General features: G+C 39.3%; 1 protein-coding gene across 4 annotated transcripts in view; it reads left to right on the top strand.

Annotated features, from left to right (window-relative positions):
* Positions 1–795: 795 nt before the first annotated feature.
* Positions 796–15,357, top strand: part of LNX2 (ligand of numb-protein X 2) — a 46,787-nt gene continuing 32,225 nt past the window's right edge. For 3 of the 4 annotated variants that reach the window (XM_028497398.1, XM_007112031.4, XM_055089645.1), the window contains exons 1-3: positions 796–1,312; positions 13,008–13,234; positions 14,384–14,583. In XM_028497398.1, coding sequence (XP_028353199.1) covers positions 906–1,312; positions 13,008–13,234; positions 14,384–14,583 — 834 coding nt within the window. In that variant the 5' untranslated portion in view covers positions 796–905. Of the gene's footprint in view, positions 1,313–13,007; positions 13,235–14,383; positions 14,584–15,357 lie in introns of those variants that run through there. The other variant, XM_055089646.1, reaches the window with a different exon arrangement.

The following is a 15,357-nucleotide window of genomic DNA, read 5'->3' as shown; positions in this document are numbered from 1 at the left end:
GGATCCTCTTGACTCTTAATACCCTGATGTACCTATGAATAAAGCCTAAAGATGTGTCTTAGATTACCCTGTCACCTTGAAAAGTTAATATTAAAATTGAATCAGTGGGTTTTTTCTCTTAATGGCATAAAATAGTATTGAAGTTTGTGGAGTTTGCAGAGATGTTATTTATATATGCTGTGCAGATCTATCTTTCTGCAGTCTGTATTATAGGGAGAGAATATTCAAATCATACATATATATTTTGAAATCCAGTTTCTCCCAAACAGTGTAGAGCAAAGGTCTTTTTTTTAAGACACTGAATTATCCTTGAGACTACATTTCAAAGACAATCTTTGGGATGGCACTATAAATGTGTAACATCAGTCAGAAGCAGGGAACCATGACTGGGATGGCAAATGCAAATGTATTACATAATATACCTCAAATTGCATTATTAGCATACTACGTAGATTAACTGGCGTTGAAACTACCATTAAGCAGTGAAGTATCGGGGGATTTCAGTCAGTAGAACAAATTGTTTCCTGTGTCACACCACATATTAATAAGACATCTTTGCTTTTAATCCTAAGTTCTTTTCTCACCAAGAACTTGGCAAGGTAAGTCATCCTTAGCCAACAAGCAAATTAGTTAATGTCATTTTTATGTTTTTACGACTAATTTATTCCCTGATGTAAATTTTAATTTTTTACTAAAAAAGAAGTCAACATAGTAATGTTATGTTGATTCTTTTAGCCTATGTTGATTGATAGTAATTACTTTTCTGGTTGTTTTGTTTTGTTTTGTCTAGTCTAGAAAAACAGACCTGGGTTTTAGTCAAATACATCACTGTCTTTTAAAGGAAATCAAACCTTTAATGGAAGTCTAATGTATGAAGATACAGAAACTGCTTCCGTTGATTCAAAATGGGAACGACAAACGATGAGATGGTGTCTGTGGAGCAGACCTCCCCCTCCTCCTTCAATCCTCTGTGTTTTGAATGCGGCCAGCAGCACTGGACACGAGAAAACCACTTATACAATTACCAGGACGAAGTGGATGATGACCTGGTCTGCCACATTTGCCTTCAGCCTCTGCTGCAGCCACTAGACACCCCCTGTGGACATACCTTCTGCTGCAAGTGCCTCAGAAACTTCCTGCAAGAGAAGGATTTCTGTCCATTGGACCGGAAGAGACTCCACTTTAAGTTGTGTAAGAAGTCTAGCATTCTAGTTCATAAACTTCTGGACAAATTATTAGTTTTATGTCCGTTCTCTTCAGTGTGCCAAGATGTAGTGCAGCGCTGCGACCTGGAGGCACATCTTAAAAACAGGTGAGAGAGAGAAGCGACTCTAGGCTATAAAAAGGTGGCTCAAACAAATAAACCCGATACAAATGCCAAGTCATCAGTAAGTAAACAGACAAATCCCGCACAGGAGATAAAACAAACAAGTTGCATGCAACCGTCATTTAATATTATTATTTATCAAAAACATGCATGTAAAAGCTACAGTCAGGAAGTACCGTTTTACACTTACCAATATGAGGTTGTTACAGTCACATGGTAGCAGGATATAATGATAGACTCTTTTTGCAAGGCAGTCTCTCAGTTTGTTTCAAAAACTGTAAATGTCCGTATCCTCTTATCTAGCTTATTATCCTAAGGAAATAGTCCAAAAGAAGGGAAAATTGTATATAAAGATGTTTGCTGCAACATTGTGCAGAGTTCAGTAAACTGGGGTCAATCTGATTACTTAACAGTAGGGGAAAGGTTAAAAATACAATAGTACATCAGTGCATCGGGATATCATGCAGCTGTTAAAAATTATAATATTGTTGCAACATGGAAATGGGTACAGGCACACCTCAGAGATGTTGTAGGTTCGGTTCCAGACCACCGCAGTAAAGTGAATATCAAAGAGCACAATACAGCAGGTCACACGAATTTTTTGGTTTCCCAGTGCATGTGAAAGTTCTGTTTACGCTGTACTGTAGTCTAGTAAGGGTGCAATAGCATTAGGTCTAAACATTTACATACCTTGATTGAAAAATACTTTATTGCTAGGAAATGCTATCCATCATCTGATGTCACACAGGGTTGCCACAAACCTTCAATTTGTAAAAAAAAAAAATGCAGTCTGTGAAGGGCAATAAAGGGAAGTGCAATAAAATGAGGTCTGCCTGTATCTGTGATTTTATTCGCTAAGATCTCGTAAAATTCTGTGTTCAGGAACTTGACTGAACAAGAACTAGGGGTTGGAAACTTTAAAACATTTAGTGGGGATTTTTGTTCTACTGACAAAAGCTTTTTAAAAGATTAAGTAATCTATTTGGCTGATTGTTTAGTGAGTTTTATCGTTTGACTTTGATAAAAGATTTGATCTTTAAAATTGTTTCTACCCTTAAGAAGGGTTAAAATTAATCTCTTTGGGAGATAGAATCACATAAAATGACCAAAATAAATGTATTGATTTCTAAATTTTATAGGTCAGCCACTTGTGCAGTGTCAATCTACAGTAATCTTGATTGCTGTGAAAAACAATGCTTAACACAATATATTGGACTTAGAAATAATAGTATAAGTCTGGTATAGAACAGCTTGTCATTATACTCACACATGAAATCATGAATTGAATCTAATCTTATCCCCTCACTTTACGAATCAGGGAACTGAGTCACAAAGATTTGGAGATAGGTAATGGCATGGTTAGACTTAAATTTCAGTATTCCTGCTTACTGTTCTAACATACCATGCTGACCTTACCCAGGGTGAATCATGTTCTCTGCTGTTATGTGGTAGTAAAAGTTTCATATACACGTGAGTATACGTGTTCATTCTGTTCCTAAATATCAGTGTTATAAAGTGAGTGTACTCATTAGAAATAATTTAGATTTATGAGAAAGAATGAGATGTTATTAAAATGTCAGAAACGTGAAGATTTATAGAGAAATTGCTTAAACTTAAGCTGCACTGTCTAAAAATAAGAGCTAAGAAAAAAAGAGTAGGATAGATGTATAGACTTTTGAAAATGCAAGAGTCTTAGGTTTTTGTGTGTCTTTGGTCAGCAGCAGGCATAGAATCTGAACACGATAACAGAGACTTCCTGGAGATTGACACCAAACTCCTGAATCTACTGTCTGGGTCAGGCCTAGTTGTGGCTGAGGTTGAAGAAGATTTCAGGCTTTTCCTATTTCTTTCAGAGCTAGTCTTTTTCAGAGATAAGTTTGTTTTGTGACTCTTATGAACGTCGGTTTTGGGGTATTATAGGAACTGAACAAAGTCTCAATTCAGTTAAGTATTTTGAGAGCAGTGAGATAAAAATTACACAATTATTTTAGGAATATTTACTTAACTAAAATGCATATAAGAACTTAATACGTAGTCGAAGTATCAGTAGTATTTTCTATCAAGCTGTTTATGTTGATGATATAAAAACTTGGGAATTGCAGACTATCCCTTCACTTATAGTTTGATAAAAGCTAAGCAATTATGTCCAGTTGAAAGTTCTGTTTTCCAAGTGTGCTTATTAATATTTGAGCTACTAATTTAATCATTTCCAAAGTGTCTTAGGCCCGTGTTGTGAAAGATACATTGAAAAAGGTGAATGATTTGAAAAGGTGAGGTGACTTGCTTGATGTTAGCAGCTAAGAGTGACTGTTGATTATAAAAATTAGAAAGTTGACACTCATCTAATGTTTGTTCAATTAAATTGTTAATCTATGTTCTGGTTATCTATTGCTGAGAAACCAACCACTCCAAATATAGTGACATAAAACAGTGAGTGCTTGATTCTGTGAGTCAGGGATTCAGACAGGGCACAGCAGGGATGGCTCGTCTCTGTTATGTCCAATCTGGGCCACAGCTGGGAAGAACAAAAGCCCAGGACTGCAGCAATTGCAACTGAAGAATTTACTTCCAAGACGGCAGCTTCATTCACATGTCTGGCACCTTGATGGAGGTCCACTAGAGGCGTGGGCTCAGCCAGGACTTGTCCACAGGAGAGCCTATGGGTGGCCTCTCCAGCACAGTGGCCTCAGGGTATTTTAAGTTCTTACATGGGTTCCAGTAAATAAGGCAAGAAGCTGCATGGCCCTGTATGCTCTAGCCTTAAAGTCACATAGCATCCCTTATGCTGTAGTCACATGACTGCCCAGATTCGAGGGGCGGTAAACTAAGCTTCACTTTGTGGGAAGAGGACAAAAATTTGTAGCCAGGTAAAAGCAACACAAACTAGCAATAAGAGTGATGTCATGAGACACAGAATTACGATTATTTTAATTATTAGTAGAAATACAGCATTAGGAATAGTTTGTTAAATCTGGTAATTTTGAGTTTAAATTACCTTCCCTATTTGAACTTAAGAAATCTGCTTCAGTATGAGAACAGCTGACATTTTCTCCTATGGCTAAAAGTAAAACATTTATGAAAGATGACTGTGTTTTAAAATAAAATGACTAGTTATTAACTGATTATATATTAGGAAAACAATGAAGGATTTTAAAAGATGTGGGAAAGTGCTCATCTTTGAAAGGAGAACTTAAAGCCCTTAAGAAATATTCTATATATTGTATGACGCCTGGAACATTGTAGTAATTGCTTTCAGAAATTTTGCCAAGCAGCATCAACTATAAAGCATCCCTCCTCCCTCCCTCATCCCTGCCTCATCCTCAGCAATCTAACATCTTATGCTAATTGTAAATGATAATATTGGGGGTTTTTTTTTTGTCGTCGTTGTTGTTAAATTGAGCATTTGTGCCCTGGTTTATGGCAAAATTCAGAAACATTTTTCTTTTCCTCTTAAAACTTAGAGTTTAACAGTATTCTAAAAAGTTTGTACAATATAGAGAAAACCTTTAAAGAGATCTTTTTCTATGCTGAGAGCTTTTCTAGTTCATCAAATGGTTTTGAAGCCTTTAAGGGTCAGGGTAGGCTGAGACAAGATTGCTCTTTCAAATTCACATTTTAACTTGGAGAGAAGTTTTTGTTTGACACATTCTCACCAGCATTTTTTTCTCCTATATAATGTAAAAAGCAGATATCCATTTGTAAATCATGTATCCGGTAAGAGTCTAGTATCCAGAATATATAAAGAATTCCTACAACTCAACAAAAAGTCAAGTAATCCAATTTAGGTGGTCAAAGGATTTGGATAGATATTTCTTCAAAGAAGATATTTAAATGGCGCGTAAGCACGTGAACAAATGCTTAACATCATTAGTCCATTTTTAAAATGGAGTGTTTGTCTTTTTGTAAGTTGTAAGCAGTGTATATTCTGGCCCTTATTAAATATATGATTTGCAAATATTTTTTCTTGTTCTATCAGTTGTCTTTTCATTTTCCTGTGCCCTTTGAAGGACAAACAAGTTTAATTTTTTTTTTTTTTTTTTTTTTTTTGTGGTATGCGGGCCCCCCTCTGTTTTGTGGCCTCTCCCGTTGCGGAACACAGGCTCCGGACGCACAGGCCCAGCCGCTCCGCGGCATGTGGGATCTTCCCGGACCGGGGCACGAACCCGGTTCCCCTGCATCGGCAGGCGGACGCGCAACCACTGCGCCACCAGGGAAGCCCAAGTTTAATTTTTATGAAGTCCATTTTATCTATTTTTTTCTTTGCTTGTGCTTTTGGTGTCATAGCTAAAAAACCACTGCCTAATCCAAGGTCAAGAAGCTTTACACCTATGTTTCCTTCTAAGACCTTTATGCTTTTAGCTCTTACATTTGGGTCTTTGATCCATTTTGAATTAATTGTTATTGGAGAACATGTGTACAATTTAATACTTTAAATTTTATTGAGGCTTTAAAAAATATTAATTAATTAATTAATGATTTTGGCCATGCCGAGCGGAATGCGGGTTCTTAGTTCCCAGACCAGGGATGGAACCCGGGCCCCCTGCAGTGGAAGCGCAGAGTCCTAACCACTGGACTGCCAGGGAAGTGACTACTGAGGCCTTTTTTTAATGGCCTAGCACACAGTCTATCTTGGAAAATACTCCATTTTGTACACAAGAAGAATGCATGTTCTGCTATTGATGGGTGAAATGTTCTGTAGATTTCTATTAGGTCTAGTTGATTTATAATGTTGTTAAAAGTCTCTTTTCTTGTCCTTATGTCTAGTTGTTCTATCCATTATTGAAAGTGGGATATTGAAGGCTTAGATTATTAGTTTTGAATTGTCTATTCCTCTAATTCTGTCATTTTTGGCTTCATGTACTTTGAGGGCCTGCTGTTAATTGTGTTTATGTTCATAATTGTTATAGTTTTGTGGTAAATCAAACCTTTTCATTATGGTAGAATGTTCTTTGTCACTAGAACCAATTTTTGTCTTAAAGTCTATTTGTCTGAAATTAGTATACCCATTCAGCTCTCTTTATGTTAATGTTTGCATAGTATATCTTTTTCCTCTCCTTTTAATTTTGACCTATTGGTGTCTTTGAAATCTGTCTCTTGTAGACAGCATATAGTTGGATCCTGTTTGTCTTTTTCATCCATTCTGCCAATCACTGGCTTTTGATTGGAGTGTTTAATTCATTTATATTTGATGTAATTACTGATAAGGTAGAATTTATGTCTGCCATTTTGTTGTTTCCATATGTCATTTCTTTTTTGTTTCTCTAAAGGTTAATCCATTTCTTCCCTTTTTTTTTTTTTTAAAAATTTTGTCTTAAAGTCTATTTGTCTGAAATTAGTATACCCATTCAGCTCTCTTTATGTTAATGTTTGCATAGTATATCTTTTTCCTCTCCTTTTAATTTTGACCTATTGGTGTCTTTGAAATCTGTCTCTTGTAGACAGCATATAGTTGGATCCTGTTTGTCTTTTTCATCCATTCTGCCAATCACTGGCTTTTGATTGGAGTGTTTAATTCATTTATATTTGATGTAATTACTGATAAGGTAGAATTTATGTCTGCCATTTTGTTGTTTCCATATGTCATTTCTTTTTTGTTTCTCTAAAGGTTAATCCATTTCTTCCCTTTTTTTTTTGTTAAATAGATATTTTCAAGTATGCCATATTAACTCCTTTGTCATTTCTATTCATATCTATTTTTTGAATTATTTTCTTAGTAGTTGCCTTGGGGATTGCAATTAACATTAATTTTCAACAATCTAGTTCAGATTAATACTGACTTGATTTCACCAGTACACACAAAATTAGCTCATATATACCTTCATTCCTTTCCACATCCTTTGTGCTGTTGTTATACAAATTACATCTTTATGCATTACATGCCCATCTAAACAGAATTAAAATTATTGCTTTGCGCAGGGTTGTCTTTTAAACCAAATAGGACCAAAAAGGAGTTTATAAACCAAAAAGCACCTTTTTTTCTTTTTTTTTGCGGTACGCGGGCCTCTCACTGTTGTGGCCTCTCCCGTTGCGGAGCACAGGCTCCAGACGCACAAGCTCAGCGGCCATGGCTCACGGGCCTAGCCGCTCAGTGGCACGTGGGATCTTCCCAGACCAGGGCACGAACCTGTGTCCCCTGCATTGGCAGGCAGACTCTCAACCACTGTGCCACCAGGGAAGCCCCCAAAAAGCACTTTAATGCTGTCTTATATTTATCTATGTAGTTACCTTTACCAGTGGTCTTTCTTTATGTGGATTTGAGTTACTGTCTAAGGTCCTTTCATATCAGCCTAAAGGATTTCTTTTAGTATTTCTTATAGGGCAAGTCTGCTAGCAACAGACACTTTGTTTTCATTTATCTGGGAATGTCTTAATTTCTCCTGTTTTTGAAGGATAGTTTTGCTAGATATGGACTTCTTGGTTGACAGTCTTTTTTCAGCACTCTGAGTATATGCTATCCACAGCCTCCTGTTCTCCGTAGCTTCTGAAGAGAAGTCAGGCGGCTGTCTTACTGAGGGTCATTTCTTTGTGATGAGGTACTTCACTCTTGCTGTTTTCAGCATTCATCAAACTTGAAAAGATTTTGGTCAGTATGTCTTCAAATAGTCTTTCTGCCCTAATGTCTCTGTCTCCTTATGGGACTCCCATTCTGCATATGTTAATACTCTTGATGGTGTCTCACAGGACCTAGAGGCTTTATCCTTTCTGTTCATTCTTGTTCTTTCTATTCCTCAGACTGGATAATCTCAGTTGACCTACCTTTAAGTTCACTGATTCTTTCTTTTACCTGTTCAAATCTCCTGTGAATTCTTCTAGTGAATTCTTCATTTCATTTATTGTACTTATAATAAATGTACTTATTGTACTTATTTTTAAATCCAGAATGTTTATTTGGCTCTTTAATATAACATATTTCTTTATTGGTATGTTTTATTTGTTGAGATATCATTCTCATATTTTCCTTTAGTTATAGTGAATTCTTCATTTCATTTATTGTACTTATAATAAATGTACTTATTGTACTTATTTTTAAATCCAGAATGTTTATTTGGCTCTTTAATATAACATATTTCTTTATTGGTATGTTTTATTTGTTGAGATTCTCATATTTTCCTTTAGTTATTTAGACATGGAGTCCTCTGTTCTTTGAACATATTTATAATACTCGATTTAAGTCATTGTCTCATAAGGCCAATGTCTGGGCTTCCTCAGGGACAGTTTCTGTTAACTCCTTTTTTTCCCATGTATGGGCCATACTTACCTATTTCTTTGCATGTCTCTTAATTTTGTATTGAACACTGGACATTTTAAATAATATAATGTGGCAACTCTGGAAATCAGATTCTTCTTTCTCTTCAGGATTTATTATTGCTGTTTGTTACTGTTTGTTTAGTGATTTTTCTAATCAGCTAATGATTGAACAGAGAATTTCTTAAATGCCTGTAACCAATAAATCTCCCACTCTTCCCAAGGGGCTCTGTGTGCACGGTGGGGCATACCTTCAACACTCAGGCAGTTGACAGCTCCTCCTTAGCCTTCATTTCCTGCTTTCACATAGCTTCAGTGTCAGCCAGAAGTGAGATTTTAGGGCCTTCTCAGTTCTTTCCTGTGCATGCACATAGCCCTGGACATTTCATTCCCTAGCTTTTCCTTTTAAACTTTTTGATTAGCCTTTTGTTTGTCTACCCCAGACAGCCACAGTCTTACACAATTGCCTCCCCGCCCCCCCAAAAATGCCTTTGCACTGGGTGAGCCCCAAGTCAGGTCAGATAAAGACATCCTTGTGAGTGAGGTCTTCCAGGGAACTAACAGGTCAGTTAATGACAATTCTATACAAATGGGGCTTTGCAGGTGCTCCAGTCTGCTCCTCCAGTGGCTGCCAGACTCCTGATTCCACTGTGATTGTGGGCCATGGCTATCCCAGGCTACTGGGGGAGGTGGGGATGGGAATAGGGCAAGTTCAAATGCTACAGAGCTCACTGTTCTACTAAGACTCAGCCATTTTTCTTAAATAAATGCACTCCAGATTGCTACAGAACCTTGGCTTATTTCCAGAGCTCAGAAATTTTTCTGACAATTTTTGCCAGTGTTCGCATTGCTTTGTGGAAGAGAGGCTTTTCAGATACCCTTCATCTAACGTTTTCAGTGATGTCACTTAAAGTGATGTTTGCATGTTGTAATCTGTAACTCTATCATTTTTCTTGGTTCTAAGATGCTCACGCTCTTTGAGTTGCATTAAGTACCTGGCATTGTGTTGGCACTTATCGTGCCCCATTTGATTTTACCTCTACTATTACTGCTGCCACCACCACCGCTAACCCTAGTACTGCTACCAGTAATACAGTGTGCTCTGTTACACTGTGTGTTTCCTAATGTGAATCATCGTTATTCAGGGAATGATGCCACCATGCCATAAATGAAGCTAGTTCATATGTGATTTTCCTCCGTAAGGAGAGCCAGAATAGTGGAATGAAATTATAACCTTCAGCAGGAAAGGAAAAGTCCCTCAGTTTGGCTGTAGCTGCTGCAAGAGCCTTTGGGCTTTATTTAGGAAAGATGTAAAGACACACCTGCATGTAGAGAAGCCTGCCTGGAGGGCACAGCCCTCAGCCTGTGGCAGGTCACACTGCCTTCAGTGCCCTTGTTAAGGGCAGCCCACTGTCTCAGGGCTCCATTTCCACCTGCATCGTCTGAGCCCATGCCTACCCTGATCTCATTCAGTGGTGCAGGCACTTCTTTTCTGTTGCTTTTAATCATGTGTAATAGCCTCCAAACTAGCCTCCTGCTACACTCAGTTACCTGCTGGAATGATCCCAGTTATATCCCCCTATGCCAGTTGCGGTTTGTGTTGTTATTGTTAAATGCTCCATTTAAAAAGATGCACAGGTTTTTGTTGCTGTTTGTGATTTCCGTTTGTGTTTTCATGATCACCAAAGCCTTTCTCACTCTAACATTCTATGACTGTGTTTCTAGGTACAAGTTTGTGGAACAAATTCAATTTATGTTTTCGTAAGGCCTAGGAAAAGAACCCCATAAGTTTAGTATGATCCAGTGTAAAGAGCAGGCACCTTTAAATCAGATCTGAGTTTGCTTGAATTTTGGCTCCATAACTTAATAGCTATGTGATGCTGGCTTAGTGAGTTGTTTTAAGTTTCCCGTTTGTAAAATGGGGATGATAGAGCAGTTTTGAGGATTCAGTGAAATACTGTACATAAAGTCTACACAGTGACTGGCCCTAATTAGACACCCAGCAAATTCTGGTTTCTTCCTTTCTCTTTCAGTTCCAAATGTTTACAAATTTGAGGGATGCTGGCTGTGGGCTGTCTGTGGTCAGGAGCTTTTCTCTGTCCAAGCCTGCTCTGACCTACTCATTCCCTATTCACCTTTGGTTTAAAAATTAGTTTTATTGACATATATTTTACCATAAACTTCACCTATTTTTAAAGTATACAATTCAGTGGTTTTTAGTATATTCACAGAATGTGTAACCATCATCACAATCTAATTTTTAGAACATGTCAACACCCCACAAAGAAGCCCTGTACCCATTAGCAGCCATTCTCCATCCCCAGATGCCCCGGTGTTGAATGGTCTGTCTATCCCGGTCCTCTTTCTGCCCAAGCTCTGTAAGTTTTGGTGTGCAGTTTTGTGGAATGCATGTATTTTGTTAACAGAACTGCTTGTGTTATAGTCTGGGCTTTTGCCCTCATCACTGAAAGTGTTCTTTCTGAGGTCACCATGACCTTTTAATTTCCAAATCAAACCAGTGCTTTGGCCCTTATCTTATTTGCCCCCTTTATGGCATTTGCACAGTTGGCCGCTTTTTCTTTGTTGACACTCTTGTCTGGTTGTTCTATCTCAGTCTACTCAGCTGCTCCATCGTGTTTAAACATGGGTGTTCCCGAAGGTTCCCTCTGTAACCTTCCTCTATTCCTGGGTAGGATCATTCTTCCATATTTTTACATAGTATCATTTTTAATATCTTTAATTCCTGTTAACGATTTGCTGCCCTACTGGAAACTTAAGTATACCTGTTTCTTCACCTCTCTAACAATCTTAAATTTTGCTTTATAAATTTGTTTTTCCACGTTTAATAACTATATCTTAGCCTTTATGGCTATTCAGTTTGTAGGATTTTTTTAGTTGTTTGTTAGGCTAATTCCCAGGTGTTCACATTGTTTGTATTTCCTCTTCAATTCCTGTTCCTTGTCCTTTTATTCCATTAAAGACTAGCTATTGGCCGTGTAGATATTTGTGTATGATACATATTTTGAGAACTAAATCATTACCTGTCTTCTTAGTCAAAAGTATTTTTTCTGATTCAGTTTTTAGTGTCAGTTTTTTGTTGAATAAAATATTTTAAAATGCATTTCTTATTAAATATGCTTACTTGACAAAAGTAATTTTTTCAGTGACATCATTTTCAAACATAGTTGCCAGGCCCTTGCAGAAACACTCCCTGGAAGAAAATAAGTGGACCCCCTTCTTAGCAAGGTGAAGAGAAAGCATGTCCGGAGAGAGTGTTGAATAAAGAAATTTCATAATGATCCTTTTCAAGAACTTGAAATCCAGGACCTAAAATAAATCTTCAGTTCATGAGGGAAATTTTATTACTCTTATCATTAAGGAATAGCTTTCAATTTTAATTGAATTCTGTCCTTAATTTCGATTGAAAGTTTAGATTTTTAAGAATACTGTTATTGAATGAAGGTCTGCAGCCCTAGCCACAAGACTGTCGCCCATCCTGCCCACCCTTTCCTAAACTTCTTACCCCAACAGGAGAGTAGGTGGGGTCTGCAGAGTCGTGTCAGGGTCTAGGAGCGTGTGCCTGGCTCTCCTGTACAAATCCCCGGTTCTTCCACCCACTCCTCAAACTGGGCATTTTTCGTCACTTTGTCCAGTCAGGGTGTTAGGTGGGAAAGAACTGGCACCTTGCAGCACTTCTGACATCTGTGTAGAAAGACTTTCTTTAAATGTTTAAACAAACATATATCTGCCCCTTTTGTTGGCCTAAGTGAGTAAAAACAAGCAAGTTAACAGCCCTTATTTCTTGGTGCTCATGTAAGTTTCCCCAGTACTTAGAAATATATTCTTCAAGTTTCATAGCATATCTGTAATTCCACCGTTGCAGTTCTGTTTTTACAAACCAGGAGGTACGTTTTCCTCTCCTCCCATGCCTGTCATAAATTTGAGCCTTTGCTGTGCCTTCCTGCAAGTGGTAAAGCTTCAGATGTATTTCCACCCACTAACAGGTGATGTGCAGTGTTGGGTGCAAGAACGGAGAGGCACCGGGGTGCTCAGGGTCTAAGGCAGGACGCAGGGGGCTTGTGGAGGAAGGTGCTGGTTTCCACTCCTGTGGTCCAGCCGTTTAACCTGTCAAAGGGGTTATGAAATCAGAACCTCAGGAGGATTCTCACAGTGCAGGGAGAAGTGTACTGGTGTACTACACTGCGTATGTTATTTCTGGTACTGATAGATTCCTGAGTACATGTTTGTGCAAATGCCTTGTTTTAAATTTGCTCCGTGGAGTGGTAAGGACTTCGTTTGAGTGGAAATGCTTGTGGGTACTTCTAGGTGCTCTTTGCATAGAAGCCATTGCCATTGTTTTGTTGTGGTACAAACTGTTAATCACTTTTTTTTTCCTTTCACATCATCTGGAAACCACCTGATGCTCTCTTTCTAGATGCCCTGGAGCTTCTCATCAGAGAGTTGCCCTGGAGAGACGGAAAACTAGTAAAACTCAGACGGAGATCGAGAATGAAAATGGAACCGCGGTCATAGATCTTCCAGCTACTTTATCACCCGAAGCGGACTGTTCAGGGCCGACCCTGACATCGGCGTCCCTTCCCGCCTGGACGGAGGAGCCTGGCCTGGACAACCCTGCCTTCGAGGAGAGCCCCGCCGGGGACAGTACGTGTCCGCCGCCTGTGTTCCTTGCCTCTTCTCAAACCGGGCGTTGCCTCTCTCCCCACCACTCCCTGCTGCTCTCCCAACATGCGTTTTCTTTCCTCTTGAAAAAATTAATTTTGAGATATAATCCACATAGCACATAACTCACCCTTTTAAGTGCACAAGTCTGACAGTTTGCAGTTTAGAAGCAGAGCTCGGAACTTACTCTGAGGAAGGTGACCCTTCCCTCCCTCTTCTGTTTAGTCCATGATTCACTGGTTGTTAACCTGCTTCTTACTGGGTGTTTGTGTGCAAACGCTTGTTGCTTCTTGACTAAGAAAACAACAACATTAAGAGCAACAAAAATAATACCGCAGATTAAGTGCTCCCTGTGTCACGCGTGTGCCAGACCCTTCGCATCCGTTAGCTGACTAAATGCCGCTGACGGTTCTGGGAGCTGGTTTGTGACAGGAGCGGCCTGAATCTTGAGACGACTTGATCGGCTCGTGCCGCCAGGGAAGGGCTGGGTGTGTATCTGACCCCATGGCCACGCCTGTGACTGTTGCTCTGCTCTGGTGGCTGCCACGAATCTGACTGTACAGCCACTAGGAGTGAACAGAAGGCCTGTAGTCATGGATCTTGGGCACGTCTTGATGGTTGGCCCTAGGTATTTATTTTTAAATATACTTTTCTTGAACAAATTTCAAATTATACTACAAATTCAAATTTTCCCTGCCCCAGCCATAACCCTTTTCCAAGAGCCACCCCTTCTTAGAGCCTTTGTGACTCCTCTCTCACCCCGTGGTGATCACATCCCACAGAGTCGTCTTTATGCTGCTTTGCATTATTTACACGTGTTCCACCGACCAAACCTCTCGTCAGTTAGGTCGAGATGACGTTCTCTTAATATTGCTTCATCAGATCACTGTGTCGCCCCTTGTGATCTGATACGTAGTAGCCATTTGTGATAATTCACTGATCACCTTTGGGAGAAGATATGTTCAGATAACAGATATTTTTTGTCATCCTGCTTTCCTTATCCAGCGGTATTGCATAGTTCTTTACCATCTACTAATGTAAGATGACTTATTTACCTGAAGATGATAACCAAAATATAAAATGTTTCTCTTTCCATCTATTTCTCTCTCTCTCTCATTTCTAACTTGGCAGCCACACAGCAGCCACTTAGTTTACCAGAAGGCGAAATCACCACAATTGAAATTCACCGGTCTAATCCTTATATTCAGCTAGGAATTAGCATTGTGGGTGGCAATGAAACGCCACTGATTAACATTGTTATCCAGGAAGTCTATCGGGATGGGATAATCGCCAGAGATGGGAGACTTCTTGCTGGAGACCAGATTCTTCAGGTATCCGTTTTAATTACTGTGTTAACTTGCGCTCTTTTGTTCTTATTCATAAGTTTAAAACAGAACATTGTGGTACTGTGGAACTTGAGTTGTATATAGGTTAGTTTTACTGTTATATGCAAAACAAGTCAGAATTTATCTGTAATTTCTCCTGTTTCCCTATATGCGTGGAATGTATTTCTTCTCCCTACTTTATTTCCAGTCCCGCATGTGGCTGTGCTTGCAGTGCTTGGGCTCCTGGGGCCGGCTGGGCTCTTCCCGGCTTGGTCTGCAGGGCTGGCTGGTTCAGAGCCGTCCCACCCATGCTGACATCCTCTGATGCCAGGTCCAGTGTTCTCATCCACTCATCACCTGCATTGTCTAGTTTACCTTCCTCTACTACACTGATTACTACCATCAGGAAAAGACAGGCTGTGCAGCACTGGTTAGTTACAATTTATACCATGGGATTTAAGCTGGAATTCAGAAACGATACCCGTCTCGTCGGCTCCCTAGTGCACTCATTAACCCTTGGTGCTACCCTCACCTTCTCTGTCAGAAGATGATACTAGCTTGGGACAAGGTGGTGTTTTCTTAGAGGGCACATGGGACTAAAGGGAGAGGGAGGGGAGGATTCTTCTGTATGGGACTGGAGTTCTGTGGCTACTGGCCTGGGTATTTGAGTCATACAAGTGTAGATGATAGTTGAAGCTAAAAGAAATAGTAACCTCCATGGGCTTCCCTGGTGGCGCAGTGGTTGAGAGTCCGCCTGCCGATGCAGGGGACACGGGTTTG

Source organism: Physeter macrocephalus, chromosome 13 (assembly GCF_002837175.3).
Source record: "Physeter macrocephalus isolate SW-GA chromosome 13, ASM283717v5, whole genome shotgun sequence".
In the NCBI taxonomy this organism is placed as follows: Eukaryota; Metazoa; Chordata; class Mammalia; order Artiodactyla; family Physeteridae; genus Physeter; species Physeter macrocephalus.
This window is presented reverse-complemented; position numbering and strand designations above follow the sequence as displayed.